The sequence below is a fragment of the Poromitra crassiceps genome, assembly GCF_964638095.1.
Source record: "Poromitra crassiceps genome assembly, chromosome: 2".
NCBI lineage: Eukaryota > Metazoa > Chordata > Actinopteri > Beryciformes > Melamphaidae > Poromitra > Poromitra crassiceps.
In genome coordinates this window covers 27,967,606-27,987,444 of record NC_139624.1, presented here as the reverse complement: position 1 = coordinate 27,987,444, position 19,839 = coordinate 27,967,606, and the positions used below count along the sequence as shown (strand labels likewise).

The following is a 19,839-nucleotide window of genomic DNA, read 5'->3' as shown; positions in this document are numbered from 1 at the left end:
TGTAAACCCACAGCACAGTAATGATGACATGTTCTTCATAGATCTAGCCTTTTAATTTTGATCTTAAGCTTTCTCAAAGTACACCAAATTCATGCATTTTACTTTAAAATGTTTAAAAAAATCATACATCCACATAAAGTTCACAATGAATAAGTGCATGGACTTCTGATTCAATAGAACCATTGTTACAAAGAGTACAGAAACGACTATCAGCTGGGGTATTTGTATATCTACCTAATGTGTTATGCATGCAAATGAGTAAGGGGGGGAGAAAATGTTGGCAATCTGCTTTTGGCTATTTTGCCAAAATGTTTTTGTATGTGGATGGATTATAAATTTCCCTTATGCCCAAGTTCACATGATCTGTTAATGAAATAAAAAAAACATCTAATATAAAAAACATATAGGGAAATACATCATCTTAGTCTCGTGTGTTGATCAGAGTTGTGATTAAAGGGTTGGATGGGCCCCGGGAAGATTTTTAGATTTCAAACTGGGCCGCGGCTTTCTTAAGTTTGGGAACCCCTGCTCTATGGGGTTAGACCCCCCCCCCCCCACCCACCACCACCACGAGCATTCAGAATTAGAAATTCAGTCCGGTTCAGACATATACTATGTTTTTGACCTAGTCTCGTTATTTAATAGCATTCCCTTCACAGATTGCATTACACAATTTCATAGTTATGTGGTGTTTTGTGATGAAACAGCCACGGCTATGTCTGCTTTCTCATGCACTTTGCTATTATTTGCATTGACTAAATTGGAGTCTCTGGCTAATTGGCAGCCACTCTCCCCTCATTGCAAAACAAACAGGCCTATACTGAACTAACTACTGTTCAAAGCTTAGTGCCCCAATAGGGTTAAATGTATGAATGGCTGCACTGTTTGAATATCGTGAAGGAATCAGGTTACAATACAAATTAACTCACGTGCATACACTCAGACCCAGACACACACGCAAAACAATGTAATCGAAAAGGACAGAAGTCGTTTGGTGTGTTTCAGGTGTGCAGCATAGTGGTCTAGATTTGACACGGAACTGGGACCTTTCCACAACACTGGTCCACAACTTAAATAAAATCAACTCTCAATAACTGTCAAACTAGATATGTGTGAGATCATGTGCAAAATAAATCAGCGTTGTTTTACGGTGGAGTTCCCCTTTAAGTCAACAGAGAGCTGTGGGTACGGGACCTTGTGAACATGGCTGGGTGCCAAGGCGACCACCTACACATTACATTAGGCTGTATGATTGGGAGAAGAAATAGGTTTTGAGTCTAGTTTTAAAGATTTCAACAGAACCAGCTTCTCTAACTGCGAGAGGTAGCTGGTTCCAGGGATGTGGAGCACGGTCAAAGAATGTTCTACGACCTGCTGATTTTTTTTCTTGGTTCTAGGGACTGTACTTTAGACTGTAGGGAACTTCGCATCACTGATGAGAACTTGGCATCACTGATGAAACAGACAGCAGACAGACAGATATTGCCCACTTGCTCACTTGGATAGAAAATGTGGGTTTGGGTTGCTGATGGGTATCTGAGGCCATTCTATTGACTCTGAATTACTACAGTAGTACAGTAGGTTTAGACCAGTTAGACCTTTTATCAAATATTGGATATCATAACATGAAAACACCTGCTGTGCAATTTTATTTTATTTTTCATTTATTCATGTAGTGGTTCATTTTTAATGTTTATTTATTTTTTATTCTTCAGTTAAAGACAGTTATGTATACTAGAGTCTCCCCTGCCATTGAATACGAGGGATCAGCCGAACAGAATTTTGGTAAACAAACCGCGTCACTGGGTGGCTACGGCAATGGAACCCTATGGAGCACAAGTGGCGCGAGGCGTGAGTGGCTGACTCTAGCCAGTTAACTCTGTTTACATTTTAAAAACTGCGACAGTTCACACAACTTTAACACGACATGCATATATTATACATCAAACTCTTGAGCTACTTCTGCTCTCACTCAGAATGTCAAAATATAAGTGATGCGATGTATAGTTTTTGAGATATTAACGTTTGTTTGACACACCTATGATGGTGTTGTAAATGTGGTTTGAGACTAGGCTTTCCACCCTGATAATAACAATACCATTCTGGGGGAAATGAAATTAAAATGGTGATATTTAAAGAATAGTGCAAAGTATTTGCTATTAAAAATGCCAAAATATCAGTGTTTTGAGGTTGGAACTGTGTGTCATTTTCCCAGGCTGGGATGCAGAGCTGGACTGGAAAGACGTGCTGTCCGGGGGCGAGAAGCAGAGGATGGGCATGGCTCGTATGTTCTACCACAGGTAAGAAGAAGCAGGCTGACTGCCGTCTGCCTTTACAGTGGTGCTCAATTACCAACAGACACTTGACAGAGGATTACTGTCACATTAGACAGTTGCTGTAGCTGCAGCGGTTAACCTCCAACATTACGGCGCAAACACACTGGATCCCAAAGCGGTGCGGCGTGTCAATTCAGCCAGAGCAGGAGCCTGGCCATTCACACCAGAGGTGCTCTGTTTCACTCCACGCCAGTCACAACTAACAACATTTTAGTTGGTGTCACACAGTGTCTGCTCTGGTGTTTTCTTTGCGTTGAGTAATTTCTTTGCATTGAGTAATTTCTTTGCGTTCGCTTCCTTTGTTGTGTGAAAGGCTGCAATAATGGGTCTCGCGATGGAGAGGGGGTGGAGCTTGAACACAGGGCAAAATGCCAGCTGGTAGCATCCTCGTGTAGCCAATATTATGAATGAGTTACGTTTGTAAATCAACCAATATGGTGGAAAACAATCCCAGAATGCAATGCGCAATCTTGCATTGTATTGCATTCTGGGATTCCCAAGCCTAATTGCTTATGGCTCGCGTCAAAAATAGACCAGATGCGCAAATATGGCTGCAGGCTGCGAGCCGCTGTGACCAGTCTGATTCCTGAAAAGTAGAATCAAATCATATCAAATGATGATACTGCGTGGAGGGGACGTGACTTTAACCGGCGTGACTTTAGGTGCTCAGTCAGTATAGTCACTGTGACCATACCAGGAAGTAGGCTATAACGTATAACGTTAAAATTAAATCCATACACGGAACTTTTTAACTGGTTATGAAATACTGGTGCCTCTATATGACCTACATGGGCAAATGAGACCACCAGCCAGGAGAATGGATATCAATTTGTTGTTATTTACATGCATGTGCTGCACGGGGGACGTTATGGGGAGAAGGGAAGCTACCAGCCCGGCGGCCACTCACCAGGAAAAGCCGCGGCTCCGCTAAACCCCCGCCTCCGGCCTAGCGGAGCCGACGTAGCACACAACTACAAGGGCTTCCCGAGCAGCAGACTTTTCCTCTCTCAAAACAATTGAAAACCACTGTCATGTTAAGGCTGAGCAAGGAGATCGATTTTATTTCACCAGAGCCGAAGGCAGCGACTCAAAATACTGATGGAAATAACAGAAGAGAAGGTAAGACCCACTAAATTGGTATCCAGCATTGACAGTAGACAGTAAACATGATTGTGCCTGACCAATCAGTCGTCTGCAGTGTTTTCACGTCACCGTATGGTACCGGCTAGAACCTCAACAGAGCAGGGACTAAAACTAGCATGACTCAACCCCGACCCTGGGCTGTCCCGGTTTTTGACCAGTGGAATGATACAAAAAAGCGAGTCGAGCAGGGCGGGACCGCGCTAATACCACCAAATGGGCCATAATACCATTTTCTTTGGGCATTTCAGGCCTAAATATGCTCTGTTGGATGTATAGTAGTTACTAATACCATTTTCTTTGTGCATTTCAGGCCTAAATACGCCCTGTTGGATGAGTGTACCAGCGCTGTGAGCATCGACGTGGAGGGGAAGATCTTCCAGGCTGCCAAGGACTCTGGAATCTCCCTGCTGTCCATTACACACAGACCCTCCCTCTGGTAACACACACCTGACAGAGAAAACATTCTACTCTACTCTACTCTACTCTACTCTACATCTCTCATTTGGTGGATGACATCAGTCATTTTGGTGGACGCATATATCCAAAATGCCTTACATGAGCATAACATACGTCTTGAGCATATTCTATTTATTGGCAAATATCAAAGGGGATCTATTCTATTCTATCTCACCTATTTTTAAGCAGTGCAACCCCTTCTACTCTATGAGTGACATTGTCAGTATGAGCCTGAGATGTACCTCACCGAAAAGTTCACCTGGAAGGGGGTTAGGATAGGGTTAGGGTTTGGAAAGTGATGTGTGTGTGTGTGTGTGTGTGTGTGTGTGTGTGTGTTAGTGCTGCACGATTAATCGAATCGCAATCGCGATGTCAGCACGTGTGATTACATAACTGCAAAAGGGTGCAATTTTTTTTTTTTTTTAAGGATGTCTGTTTGTGTGTGTGTGTGTGTGTGTATGTGTGCGCCTGGTCTAACTACAGAGGCAGTACCTCCAGTCTTGACACACTTTTTTCAGTAACTGTGTCCCTGATGTGGCGGTGCCGTTTTTTAGATGGTTTGAGATAATAATGGTTTGAGTCAATAATGGCATTCAATAACTAGGGGCGCACAGAGTCCATAATGTGTATCTCACTGTAGCGAGCAGCTTAAAACCCCATTCAGCAGCTTTTCCAAGTTTTGCTATTGGAGAAACTGCGCCCTCTGGGTGCAATAGCATCGGTATCGATATCGGCGTTTCAAAGTAAAAAAAAACAGCGCCAGAAAGTTCTATGTACATGCTGTGACATCGGCTACTCACCACGTGATGAAATAATAATCCATAGTTACGTGAAACGTCATTTTCGTAGCAAATCCGTTATTTCCTTGTTTTCCTGAAGACAGCGCTTCTGCTGTACAGCGCATGCGTGCATGCTGCCTCCGGGACGTTAGGCACAAAAATGCTTAGTCCCAGGAGAGGCCTTTGGAGGGCGCTGTGTGACCAATAGAGGCGACATTCTCCCTGTAGCCCTGGAGGATACAACGATGGATGGACCCACTCCACCGGCAGCGTCGCCAACTCTAAGCCGTTTACCTACCCCCCAAGTCCGCCTACCCCCCAAGTCCGCCTACCCCCCAAGTCGGCAGCGATTAACAGATCACTGGCGGGGGCGGAGCGTTTTTGGAACACCGAGACACGTCGATGCCCTGGAGGGTGTTGTGGTGGATGAACGTACGCGCTCCAGCCTCGCCAATGCCCGACCGTCCAACTAGCCTCTTAAACAGGTTTGCACGTAACAAAACTCCATTGATTATTTCTAACCTAAAGCGTGCTGTTGCTGCTGGACAGTGTTGAGCACGACCGGCCTCACTCGATTATAGTGGGTAATCATTTTTCTTTTCTTCACTGTTCAAATAATATATATACTGTATATTTAAAAATCCAGCACTATCAGTGTGTTTGCTCTCATTCTGGCTATGACTTTAAAATCCTCAATGGAAATTCATCCACACTGCTTGAGTATGTTGTGTGTAATACTATGGCTTTAATATCTCTGCTGGTCAGCTTGAGGTATTTCACGCAGGCTACGTTCAGCTGACTTCAATGTACACCTGGGGCCCTATCTTGGTACAGGCGATATCCCCTATTTGTGCTTGCGCACCTGTTTGCGCATGCCTTAAGGCAGGGAAGATAGCGGTCTGCCTTGCGCATTTGTCCAAGTGTTATGCCGAGTTTTGCACCCCCGCCCGGCAGCAGCTAAACGCATCCCCACCTCACGGGAGCATATTGTAATGATTTATCCACCTTATTGGTGTAATCCTCCCAGCCTTGTTGCTGACAGCTTGACAACCATCTGGGCGAACGGAGCAAATCACTAATCAGGTCCAGCTTGGCAAAAATCTCGTCGATAAATATCCCTTTAAGAGCGCAGTGCATCATGTGTGTAATCGCCTACTGTGGCTAATGTTAGCGGCTAGCTAGCTATGCTACATGGCAGTAAAACGCCACTGAATGACCAAATTGATATAACTTTTAACCATTTCGAGTAACACTGTTTCCATACGGATCACCAGCGTTAGTTTGTTGTTTATAACCATAACGTGGCTATATTTGTCACGTTCTCTATCTAACTCTGATACACTGAAAATACTGGGAGGCGGGCCATAGCGTCTCTGTCGATGATTTGATTTGACAGTTCTGGGCATTGGCGTTGGCCAATCCTGGTGTGTTCCACCCCCAAATCGATTGTGTTCTGGCGCAAAGCGAGTGGCTTCCAGGACGAACAGGCTCTCTGAGTCGCGCGCCACTAACGCCATTTTAGAGCAGTGCAGTAAATACAATATTCCTGGAACGCGAGTTTAACGAAACAGTTACATGTCCTCTGCATTCTACATCAAATAAAGACATTACTGTTTGTTTTATTTGGTATGTTACATACTTGGCCAAGTTATGTTCAATTCAGCCAGGGTACAAGGGAGTATAAGCGGCCATCTTTTCAAATCAAGTAGAATACCATTTTAGGAAATGGCAAGCTGCAACAATAAGTCACGTTAAACCGGACCTTGTACCCATAATTATTTGTACAGCGGGGCATTCAAAAATAAGGTGAATACAGAAATGTAACTGTTTAAAAGTGATATAATTGTCTGGGTAGACTACGTGACCTCCCTGATTTCGAAGTTAAAACACCCCTGAAATATGTTGGGGATGCAATTCTCGGTGGGGATGTGGAAACGCAGGCGCAAATTAGAGCCGTGCCAAAATCATCTGCGCCCCCAAAATGCCTGCTCAAACAGGATTTGGATGGTTTTAAGTACCAGAATTATTCACAGGTGTGGCCAGGCAATGACTGGGCGTTACATCAATAAAAAACAATCGGATTCCCGTCTTGCAATCGCTGTTTGCGCGAGGCATGCAATATGCTGTAATTCTCTCCATACATAATAGAGTGTACTCACTCGTGCCGAGGACAGAGAGAGACGGAGAGATCTTATTGACAGATCGTCTGCGGTGCCAATGACCCTCCGGGTTATGAAGGTGAATAACCTATGTGCATTGTCCAACAGGTTTTCTCAATTAATTTCCTTCTTTGCGATGTGATAAAAGTTTCTCAGTGAGTTATAGTTGATTGCCTCACTGAATTATCTGCTAATACCCAATTTTAGCAGCATAATTTGATGTTCTGGCGCGGCAGGGCTGTGCGTAATGATGCAAAAGGAATTTTACTCTGCCCTGCGCTGTATGGAGATTATGGTGCACGGGGTATTTAGCGCGTAAGAGGTGCTTTTAAAAGCTCTTAGCGCAAAGTAATTGCGAGCTGCTGACGATAGGATAATGCCATCTATCCCCACATTTTTGCGCTGAAACGCCTAGTTCGGCATGTGGCACGCCTATGTCCAGTACAATTATAACAGGCATGCGTTTGTCCACGCCCCCAATTTGCATTGCGTGCACAAACGCTAAATTACCGCTTTTGCGAAGATAGGGCCCCAGGATTTATAGGCTACAATTGTTTTGTTTTGTTTTCTAATACCACCACCACCATCAGCTACTTTTCTTTCTCAGAGGGTTATCAAAGATGGTTGTATTGTTTGTAAGCCGGTTATTTTGTGCTTACCTACCATTATGCAGATTTTGAAGATTTCCTTTTTACACTCCCACAAAGTGGTTAGATGTATAGTCTTATTTTTATAGTGTTACTCTGATGGCGCGTAATACAGACCCATGTTTTTTTTCCCCATTACTTTCCCCTCTTTCAACTGGTACACATTTATTATTTTATTTTTCTCATGTAAAACCTGTCAATCTGGTCTCTTTGGCTCAGGTAGTGCCAGATTATCTCATGAGGTCTTCTATATTTTGGCCAGTGTGCGCATCATCGGATGTTGTCTCCCCTATTTTTTTTACCATTATCATGGTTTGTTTACTCAGACGTGTGGGACGTTGTTGGGCTTTGATTCTGCAAAGCCCTTGGTCCCCCGGTTACGGACTTCGTTAGTTTGTAAAAAAAAATCTCTTTTCCCCCCCTTTTTTTCTCTTTTTTCCCCCTTCCCCCATCTCGTTGGCACGATTCATGTTTTTGGGGCCGTTGTGCAGAATGCACGGCAGGGCCCTTACATTCCACTCTGTCGCCCAAACCATTTTAGCACGGATTCAGGCAATGTAATGTCTTTCCGCTTTCCAGTCCGGTAGGTGGCGGTAATGCACCTCTGGCTAATATTGTGGCTAGCTCGTTCAGAGAGTTCCACAAGAGCCGTCGTCGGACATTTCACCGTCTGGTGCCTCTCTCGATCCGACTAGGAATTTATTGATTCGATTTTTCAGGAGTTGACATGTATCGTCTTTTTTGTCCTAATGTAAAGCAGCTGTGAATGTGACAGCATTCGGTTGCGGCTGCTCCTGTCCTATTCCAACAACTCAACTTGTTGAGAAGAAGAATGCAAAGAGTCGCATTTGGAAATATCAGTCCCCAAAGTCCCATCTGCAAAAAGTGTGAAAGGGAGTTCCAAACCAAACTGGGTAGCACATCCAATCTCGCCAAGCAGCTGAAAGACAGGCACCCACACCTGTTCAAATAATTCAAGGTGGGTTACTTCTTTCAAACGGTGTAAAATAACACGTTTAACAACATATCAAACAGACCTTATCCTGTCACATTCGTTTTTGAGATAGCTGGCAATGCATTGTGTAACCAAAAAACGTTTGCGCTAACGTTAACGTAACGTGTTTTGTAATGGAATCATTATGGGACCCGGCTAATACCTGGTACAGCGTTAGCTAGCATAGTGTAACACGTGTGCATGCAATGTTTGTAATGGAAACATTATGGGACACGGCTAATAGCCGGACTTAGCCATAGTTCAACATGGCATCAAAATAAATACAAGCTTCTTTCGGGTGAAACATGTCCGTGAATTAAAACTAGCTACATAAAATTGCTTGCACTCTACATGTGTGTATGTGCAGTTGTCTTTATCATCTCTTTATTTTAGTAAATCTCACTGACGTTACTTTCCATTTAACAGTATGCGAGAGATGAAGATGAAGAGGAAGGCACAAGTCGCGGAGCCCAAAAGACCACCCAGCAGACAATTCCTGATGTTTTTGAAAAGCAGAGGAAATATGACTCGCATGAAGCAAGAAAGTGTGATAGGGCATTGGCAGAATTCCTATGCATCGATCAAATACCAATATACACCGTTGAAAAAAAAGGATTCCAGCAATTCTGTGAAATAAATTAAATTATAATATTTAATATAATAATAAAATTAAATACTTGACGGCTACATGCCACTGGTGTTGCACTGTCTGTACTCACTGCCATACAGAGTTGAATGTAAGAAGAAGTAAGCAGAAGCACATTGTTTTGTTTTAAAGTTGAAGGCTACATGCCATTTGTTCATTGAAAATAGTTGCATACTTTAATAAAGGAGAATATGTTCAAGAAATATCAGTCTGTTTTTTTTACCGTGGTACCGAAATTGGTACAACGGCCCTATGCCAGGTTTCGACCTGGCCTTGTTTTTTCTTCTTCTTCTTCCTCCGTGGCTGGGCAGGATCCCTCAGGACCTTCTGGCATCTCTTTTGTTTGCTTGTACCTGTATATATGTAACGCCGTTGTGTAGATGGTACTTGCAGCAACCCATGTTAAGGGCTTGTCCAGGGGTGGGATACGAACCGCGGACCTTCGGCTTGGGAGTCCGACATGTTAACCGCAACACCAAGAGAGCTCTCTTGGTGGAGCTGATTAACATGCCTTTATACTGGGGAGTGAGTTTAACCAATCCACTCGCTACCACACTGGACTCACGAGGAATCCGTGCTGATTCACCTCGGTTACACCATTTACACTGATTAATGGCTAGTTTAAAGATATTGGTATGGAACACAGGTGACATCACTGATGAAGTCACAATGTCTATGATATCATCAGTGATGATCACAATGTGTCTCGAGCAACTGTGATGTCATTGATGATGTCACAATGTCTGGTCACCCGAGCAATTGTGATGTCATCAGTGAGTGATGTCATCAGTGATGCGAAGTTGGGCAATTGTGCACTACGCATGCCAATAGAACAGGCGAGGCCACGCAGCAGCCGAGCTGCAGGCGAGGCCGCACAGTGGCTGAGCTGCTTATGCGAAGTGCAGGACTAGCTCGGCGAGCTGCAGGTCAGGCGAGTCCGCGCAGCGGGCGAGCCAAGGAATCGAGATGCCTTGTATGAAGATAAGGTCTTTCAAAGATAACAAAATACAGAAATGAATAGCTAGCTTCCTGAAAATAGAATTAGATGTTTGTTCCTGTTGGTAGCTGTTTGAGGTTGGAGATCACAGTTTCCCCAGCGCGTACTTCACAACTTGTGCTAATGCTTCCTCTCCACCAACAGGAAGTACCACACCCACCTTCTGCAGTTCGACGGGGAGGGAGGCTGGCGCTTCGAGCAGCTGGACACGGCCACGCGCCTCTCCTTCACTGAGGAGAAACAGCGGCTGGAGGCCCAGCTGGCCGGCATCCCCGAGATGCAGCACCGCCTGAACGAACTCTGCAAGATCCTGGGGGAGGACTCGGTTCTCAAAACAGCCGAGGATTGAAAGGGGAGGTTGTTACGTGTTTTTTTTACTTGCTTCGTTTTTTCTTTTTCTTTTTTTTTCGCTCACAGGAGGCTCTCCAGTGGAACAGTGGCAGCCAGTCTTTCACCCCTCCCTCCTCTCCCTCTTCCTTTTATTCTCTACTTTGCCCCGTCTCTCTCTCTTTATTCCCATCAGAAAGAGAGAGAGCGAGAGAATGAAGTGGATTAATGGAGAAAAGCTAAAGTTTTATGCCCCCTTGTAACGCACAATGACTACATATTCAAACGTTTTGGTTTTAGCGCTCATGCTTTCCAAGATCAATGTCATCGCAGTAAGTGGCAGAGACTGATAGTAGACACAACTAATTTCTCCATGGGATCGTTCATTTTCTAGCACTTTACTCAGCTGTAGAAGGTTGTTTACGCTAGCTGCATTTTAGCTGGAAAAGTTTTAAGTTTTATTATAGAACCACTAAATTATGTCGAAAGCAGTATTCCCCACTGAGTTAATTTGATTGTCCAGAATTAGTTTTTACCTCCATAATTTTGATGTTTCATGCTAATCTTTTTTTTCTTTTCTTAACTAACTAAACATGACCTCTTGGTTCTGAAATGCTGTTGTTCTGAATGAATCTTAAAAACAATCATGCAATGTGATTTTAGTGAAGCAACATTGATTTCTTCAAAGGCAATGACCTTGACATTTCTAAATGTGTATTTTATTTATTTTTTGGGTTTGTTTGTTTGTTTGTTTGTTTGTTTGTTTTGTTTTGTTTGTTTGTTTTTGGTCAGGCACTTGTCACCTAAAAAGTTTCTATAATTGCTCTACCTGCTTTAGCATTAAAACTATTTATAAAGTAGTGTTAGCATTCTTCATTCAAACCATTGAGTACTGCTAGCCAGGAGCTAGGTAGCTATACCGTGTCAGCTAGCTTGTTAGCAGCCTACAGTTCACAATGTAAAAGTAAGGCATTAAAGGTCATTTTCTCCAGAACATCATACAGGTAGTAAGTAGCAAGATCGTCTTTATGTCTAGCTAGTCATGTAGAGCAAGTTCCTTTTGAGAAACAGAGCTATTATGATAACATTTAGCATAACTGACCACTGTTAGTTAGCTTTAATGTCTCCATTTTATTATGGGAGGTATAGTCTTTTTTCTTTTTTCTTTTTACATGAGTGCATGTGTATTATTTTTATTTTTGGGGGGTGAAGTGAACTTCATCGTTTCGTGAGAGCTTGTCTTGTTCTGGCGAGAACATTTCACTTCTGAAGAATGACTTGCAGGTTTGAAAAGGCTCTCAAGCAAAATGTAGAACACGTCGAAACTTTAAAATGTGACAAGTGCTTTCCTACAAAAAGGTAATTTTTTCCAGAATGTCACAGTATCCCTGTAATGCTTTGCTTCTGTGCAGATAGCAGTGCAATCCCTGTTCTTATACCTCACCACGGCCCTGAATCAACTTAGTAATGCAATTTCAGTATTTTAACTTGGAAACTATTTCAAAACCCCATTAGATTAACTCAAAATTGCATGGTGGTCAAGCCAAAAATAAGGCTGTTTTACTTTGTTTCTGTCTGAAATGTTGATGTTTTGGAGATTCACCGACAGCAGAGCAGTGGTTCTCAAACTTTTTCGCCTTCAGTACCCTTTCCCTAATCTCTGAATCCAAGTACCCTCTTTACACGACTACAACATTTTGCTTAGAAAACTGCAGCAGAAAAGTATAGCTATGATGCAATGAGTGAATGATAACCCACCTTTTGAAGAATATACTGTAACATTACAAAATAAGAAATGGAGTGAAAGAGTTGCAATGAGTGCCTCCTGGGCAGATTTATTTTCAAGTTTCATTTATTTTGATGATTTATTCTACACTTTTACATTTTTTCCCTTTCTCTCAACTGGTAGTACCTCCATGTACCCCTAGGGGTACGCGGTACCCCAGTTTGGGAACTACTGCAGTAGGGGTCACGTCCTTTAGGATGTGATCAAAAGGAAGCCAAGTCAGCGCTCAGGGACAAAGAAAGGCGCAGTAACACTTTCAGGTCATGTCAAGGTCATGTCTATACATGCATTATGAGCACATTCATAATACATACATGCATTTATAAGGCTATATGAAACTCTTCATAAATAGGTTTATAAAATATAAGTGATGGACATAATGTATTATAATAAACATCAATAATATGCAATAGCATGACTTTGTGTTATTAGCAATTGTATGATACTATAACACAGTTATGAGGACTTATGAGCAGTATTTGCTGGCTGCAAGTAAAGTGGAAAACAAAAGATTCTTCTTTCAAACACTGTTGTCACTTTGGCATGGAGGTATAAATCATTATGAATGCTGGACTTATACATGTCCATTACTTATAATACTTCATAAACCATGTTATAAGTTGCCATGCATGATTATAAAGATTTATAAAGAGTTTTATAGAGCCTTATAAATGCATTATAATGTCTTATGAATGTGCTCATAATACATTATAGGCATGACCCTCATAGAAAGTGTTACCAAAACGGCCATCTTGTGTGTATTATTGGCGTGACACAGGTCTGAATCCAAAACGATACGCTTCTGGTTTGTCGAACAAATACAAAGAGGTAAAGAGACCCGAGCCTTGTCGAGTGTGATCTGTCTCTGCGCAGTCACACACACACATGCTTTCATTCGCACATGGAAACTCATATACACACACACACCTGCCGCCTGTTCAATCCCCCCTGATGTTGACACAAAACACTCTTGTCTCTGCTGTGTGTCAGCAGTGACACTTGGTACTCTCCTTTTGAGCCTGTTGTGATACACACGTTAACCGTATGACGGTACTGGACTGTGAGGTGACGCACTATGCCAAACAGCTGTACATTTGATATTAATGTAGGAAATACAACACATTTTGCGTTCATCACCTTTCCTTAATGGAAAAGCAGTATGTGTGCCTCAGTAAATATACCTAATTATCCATCTAATTTAGCTTTTTTAAATTTCAAAATCGAGATTATAATGAAATACCTTATAGATCCCTTTAGAGAAATTCCCTTGTCTCTCGCCCCCTCCGCAAAGAGGTCAGAGATCAGGCTCTGCCCTTCATTATCCAGGTTATTGTAAACAGGATTTGAGGTTTACAGGAACAAAACTACAACAATCCACATTTGTTACCAGCAGCTTATCTGAAGTTGTGATATACTGTGAAGTTTGTAGTTTGTTATCTTGACAGACACCGTTTTTCTCTCACACAAATGTAACATTGTGTTTCCGTGTGGTTGGTGCAGGACGGTGGTATCACTGCTTTTTTTTTTTTTTTTTTTGCTGTATTTTGTTTTTGTGGTTCAGACCTGTGTGTGACGCCTGCTCGTCGTGTCCCGAACTGAAGACTTCAATTCATGTCTGAGGAACGGTGATCTAGGGTCAGTTTTGCCTCTCAGTTATGGTCAAAAGGAGCACATCAGTGATCTGGGAGCAGCTGTTCTCGATTGTAGTTTTCAGGTTTCGCCATAGACTGGGCACTGTGTTGTTCCACGCATTCATTCAGTCCTGAAGTTCACCAAGTGATATAAATTGTCAATGTCATTGTTTCATTTTGTGAAATGTGAGTTCAAGTGACCGACTGGTTTACCAGGCTAACGGTGGCCTGTGATGGACAGAAATATAAAAGTCACATTTTCCAGGGATGCAAACTAGTCACCTTTAGGTGACAGTCACCTTTTTGATCCCAAAATAGGGCACATAATTGAATGATTTTGAGTGGTTTTGTGTCTGCCTCTGTCAACTTTTTCACTCTGGTTTTGAGTTTGCATCCCTGATTTTCACAATAATGATGAGTACGGTAAGCTATCTTACGAAAGCAGCAGATCCAATATAAATACCTTGACTGCTTTGGCATGTGCTTTTTGGGGTTGAGAACAAAATATGTTGCAAAAGTGGCCACTTGTTTGGGGTACTGTCCTGTCTTTGAGCATTTGAAAATGGCGGGGGAGGTCAGGCGGAGAGAATGGGCTAGAACGTTAGTTTGTCAAACCCCTGCAGTTATATCATGGTCATTTTGTGTTATGGGATACTTTAATTTAATTGTGCAACATTTCACTGTATTTGAAATTCACATACAGTTTGACAGTGATTGAATGTGTGGAACCACTTTGAACCCTCTGCCTGTGTTGAAATATATATCTGTATAAATAGTCCAAATCATAGAACCAGGGAAAACCACCGGGCTTCTCTGTTTTTCTCACAGGCTCAATGCCACTTCCAAACTTTGACTGGTTGCCACAGTGTAATACCGTGTGTCCGTGTCGTCTGATTGGTCAATACACCACTATTTTGTTGACATGCCACTATTTGGTTAACAAATCACCATGTTGATATTGGCCTCCTTGTTGTAGACCGAGTGGACAATCAGTCACATCATCAGCACAACTATGAACTATAAGAGTGCTGCTCCCTTTAAAACTACAACTTATCATTTGAGGAGAGACTGATCATCATGTTATAAATGTGTGGTGGTCTGCAAAAACCTTTCACATGGTGTGAATTTCACATTTTATTTTATTTTTATATTTCCATAAAGTAGAAACTCTCCTATATATAGAACTTTTTGAATGACTGTGATAACTCTCTCAGATCAAAAGTTAGGAGTGTTTTAATCTGTTATGTGTCTAAAAGTAAAATGGGAGAAAAATGGCTTTAAACATTCCACGACATTGTATTTTCTACAATGGCATTCCACCAAAACCACAAAAATATTTTTTCCCCTTTTTGTTTTATGGAAATAATGATTCACCATAATGTACTATGGAGATGAAAGTAACCAAATAATTCAAAATCAGAAAAAACTATTTTTTGGCCTTTGGCTCATTACCAACAATGTGTAGCAGTGACATGTGAAGGGTTTTCTCAGACCAGCACACAAATACATAACTACACCCATAATAACCCATTTAATTTGTCGGAAAACCTGTATATTATTGCGACTGCATGTCCGGTTTAGCAACTCACTTAGGCCTTTTGTTATTCTGAGCTTGGGCTACGTTCAGATGTCTTTCAGTCAATCCTTTTTCTCTCCTTGGAGAGTGTTCTTTTTTTTTTACCGGGCAATTTTAGAAAAAATGTGAGTCCATCAGATAATGGCTGCTAGATTATTGGAGGACCATTTTAAAGGATTCCCCCTGAATGTGATTGGAGAAGAAAAATAACTAAAATCCTGAAAAACTTTAACCAGCCACACCGCTGAATGATGCAGAGTCTGCAGTGCCACCTGGATGAGCTGAAATGAGCTGAAATTCAAAGCAGACAGTGGCTGAAATGCACAGATGTGACCCCACCCAAGTCAGAGATAACCTTTATTTCACATTGAAGGAAGGGGGATATTAAATCATCAGGTGTCCGCTTCATAGTGTTCTTCTAAGCTCTCATGGTTTGCCTAGATGTGGAGAGGAGATGTAATGGAGTAGTTTGAATTATGAAAACAATATGCTGACTTGAGTGCTTCTCACAGGGCATGTTCTGCCCCAATGGCGATCTGCACTGCCAGGCTGAAAGTTGACCCTGGGCTAATTTATCCCTGTCAAACTGAAACTGAGCCTAAACTCTAGATTTGTATTGATCACACTGCAAAGTCAGGGATACAACCTCTCCAGTGAGCCTTGGGTTAAAGTTATGCAGAGCCAAAAGGTTCCTATGAATCGATGACAGTAACTTCCTGCACACTGAAAAGGCATATTTTCATACCTTTAATATTCCTTCAGGCTTTAGGATACACTGGTGTGAATCGGCAGTTAGCCCAGGGTCTAAAATGTTGGGGAGTGACGTTAATCCTGGGTTAAGGACTCAATAAGACAAATCTCACTTAACATGGCACCGTGTCATTTTCGTCAACGAGTTAAGATAGCTTGCAAGTTAAGATATGGTTTGTACTATGTTATATGACCCTGCTATATAATGACATCCTTACTAACAAACCTTTGACCCTGTCATCTTGTCATCCTTTTTGTAAGTAAGAGATTGAATGTATCCATTATGTACGATAAAGCATCTACTATGCCTACAAAGACATTTGAGTACATGTGATCAGGTTATACATATTTCATTTTTATTTGATTATTGCTAATTTAACCTCTTGCATGGCACCGTAACGCCGGCGTTACGTTTCTGATTTTTTGCTGTTTATTTGTCATTTATGTGATTAATTAGGTAGTTAATTCTGAACAATGCTGTTCATGCTACATACCAAATTAACCGGCTGAATCTTCCGCATCGAACCATGTCTTCCTTTTTCAGATCAGATCAACACAGCAGAAGTTATAGCTGTCTTTGTACAAAGACAAAGACAACATTTCAGATTATTTGGCTTTTTCAAATGGCTTTTTATAATGGCTTTTTGGAAATCCGCCTAGGTATCTCCCTACAAAAACCACTGCCAAATACTCATGTTTTGGTATTTTTTCATCTTCTTTGAGTTGGGATGTGGTAAGGCCTGTGGCTATGTCTCCATTGGGTTTCTAGCCATAAATACAACAACCACAGGTAACTGTTTACACTCTAAAAGTGTTTTTTATTCTAGGCGAGAATCAACCACTGTGTTTGAGCTGGTGTTACTCAGGGTCGGTAACACATAGAGTCATTCTGATACTTGGACCAGAAACGTCAAAGTCTTACCTTTCAGAAAAGGTCAGGCAGTTGTCTGTAACCCTAGCGGTTCAGCCACAGTAAGCATTTTAGTTTGGGTATGTCGTTTTCACCATTTTCTTCAGAAATAGGTGGCTTTAGAAGGGGTTAATGATTGTATTAATACTGCATGTAACATTATTTTATTAAGAGCCATTGGCAGTGTTGGGGAAACTACTTTAAAACTGTAGTTTACCAAACTACTAGCTACACAAGTAGTTAAACTACATCTTAACTATTCAAAGAACTTGTCAAACTAAAACTACTTTAATTTTTTTTTGTTCAACTACATCCAAACTACATCACGGGAAATTATCCCAATCTGAGTCTGAATCTTATATTGTTACACGAGGTACAACTGTCTGAGGGAAAGTTGGCATACTGTTAGATGTGACACTAGTGATGTCACTGATGATATTACCAATGTACCCGAATTTGAATGTCGGGTCCCTAGATTTTTGTAACGTCAAAGTGGGGTCACAAGCAAAAAAAAAAAAAAGATTTGGATCCCCTGCCTTAACCACTATACCCACCCCTCGAATCCCAACTCTACCACCTTCCTACCCCCTACAGTAGCTACAGACCTTTTCCTACTAAACTCACTAAATATCTTTTTTCTTTTCCATTTCCTTTTCCATCTTGACTTTTCTCTGGCCCGGTGCCGTGGTAAAAGGCTACTGAGATTTGAATGTAGTTCACCTACCACCCTACTACTGCATATTGTAGTTAAACTAGTAAAATATTGAACTATGTAGTTAACTACTCCCCAACACTGGCCATTGGGATTTTGAGATATAAATGCCATGTTTTTTGAATGGTGTTGGAGAGTACATGTAAAACTCTCCAGGCAGAAACCAATGAACTGCAACTTCATCAAGATGTCAAATCTGCAGCCGTTCGATGCATGGAGAAAGACAGGGGAAAGATGAGGTGACAAAAGAGCTCTGATGCTGGCTTTCTTTTTCAGGGGATAAGAACACACACGCTCACTTCAGGTTCAGAGCTGAAATCCCTGTTCATGGTCTGTGGAACGGCTCCAAATTTGACATTTTGAACACCACAGGTTCAATTTGTACAGCAGTTCTCTGGTTCCAGAGAATTCAAAGAGTTGTTCAAGTTCACATGTAATTGCCTGGACCATTCCAGGATGGTCCAGAATGAAATCTTCAATGCAGTGAAATGTCTTTCTATTGTGACCTGCTGTAAAGGTAACCCCTGATTTACAAAGTCCTTTGCTGGGATCTCATTCTGCATGTGTAGGCATCTGTGAGCGTGTGCATCGTTTAGCTTAGGAATGGAAAAAGAGCTACTGTAAGATCATCCAATGAAAAATCATGTGCTACGCTACATTTTTCTTTGAAAGATGATGTATTTTCATGTAAATAAACCAAGACAGTGCAGCTGTGGTGTTGTTTCCTCGCCATTCCTTGGCCATGGATCTGTGATAAGCAAAACAGTCACTTTCCCAAACGAGATACACACACCATTTGAAAGATATACCTGCAAATAATTACTGACATGAAGATTAAGCTCATTTTTTATTTACAGAGATTAAGAGCCACATTTTCCACATCTGCACTGTGTAATGAATATGTCAATTTATTCCAAGATGTTTTATTTTTGAACTAAACCTCTAACTTGCTTTGAAATGTGGTAGATTTAGAATTCTGTTAGAATTACTAATGTAAGCAACCCAGAGTTGAAGAACCAGAGATGAAATGAAACCTCTCCCAGCAGGCCAAAGGACATGCCACCCATTCACTGAATGAATGAATGAATTTATTTCAGACAGATGTTATAAGAAAATACACAATGAACAGAGAAAACCCATACACCAGTATTAAAATGGTCAAGGAATTACACACGATAAAGTCCACTTGTTTCCATTGTGGTCCTCACTGTGTGAGCTATTTAGGCTTTCAATGTCTCAGTCTAAAACAAAACTGCACCTACCTAGATCCCAGCCTACAGTATTCCATCTCACGTTTATGTTTCCCAGGGCCACCTGCATCCAGATTATTTCAGTCTTGGACTCACAAGGCTTTTAGCCCCAAGAGAACTACCACTTCACACTGGTGCATCTGAAGCCATTTAGCCCCACCAACAATAGAAACAGACTCATGCAGCATGAAGTCTCGGTGCCAAGCTCCTGCCTGTGGCAAACATATTACAGTATGATATTTAACTACCATTGTCATGGTTTCTACAAGCCAATGTATTAACCTTCCACGGGGCCTCGACTGTTCCATTGTATTCTGAAGCCATCTGCTGGCCAAATCGATGCCATGAAATGACCAGCAGATGGCATCATGTTCATCTGTAGCATCTGTAGTCAACGAGAAAATCCTGATTTCCATAATGTCAGAATCAGAATCACTTTTATTTCCACAATATGCAATGTGTCACCTTGTTAGTAATACTACTAATAATGTGTGGTCCGGTCTCATAGGGTGGAGGCTTAAATACTAGTAGGCTATATGTTTTCCACCCTAAAAACTTCACTTGGAGGGTTTTAGTGCAGTAGTGAGTGTGATTCTGCTTTTTTTAGGACCTGCGAATTGCTTGTATTATGTATTTATTGTTTATGTTTTATTTGTTTAGTTTCTAAAGCACATTATTTCAATAATACGTGAAAAGTGCCCTGTTCGTCCCCATAGACCCTTTTCACAGGGGCCATTTTG

The 19,839-nt window shown here is 41.6% G+C and overlaps 1 protein-coding gene across 1 annotated transcript in view; it reads left to right on the top strand.

Moving 5' to 3' along the window:
* The window catches only part of abcd2 (ATP-binding cassette, sub-family D (ALD), member 2), a 48,995-nt gene extending 37,671 nt beyond the window's left edge, over positions 1–11,324 (top strand). The window contains exons 9-11 of the mRNA XM_083656517.1: positions 2,216–2,300; positions 3,790–3,915; positions 10,302–11,324. Of these exons, the coding sequence (XP_083512643.1) occupies positions 2,216–2,300; positions 3,790–3,915; positions 10,302–10,506 (416 nt within the window). The 3' untranslated portion in view covers positions 10,507–11,324. The remainder of the gene's footprint in view (positions 1–2,215; positions 2,301–3,789; positions 3,916–10,301) is intronic.
* Positions 11,325–19,839: the final 8,515 nt, after the last annotated feature.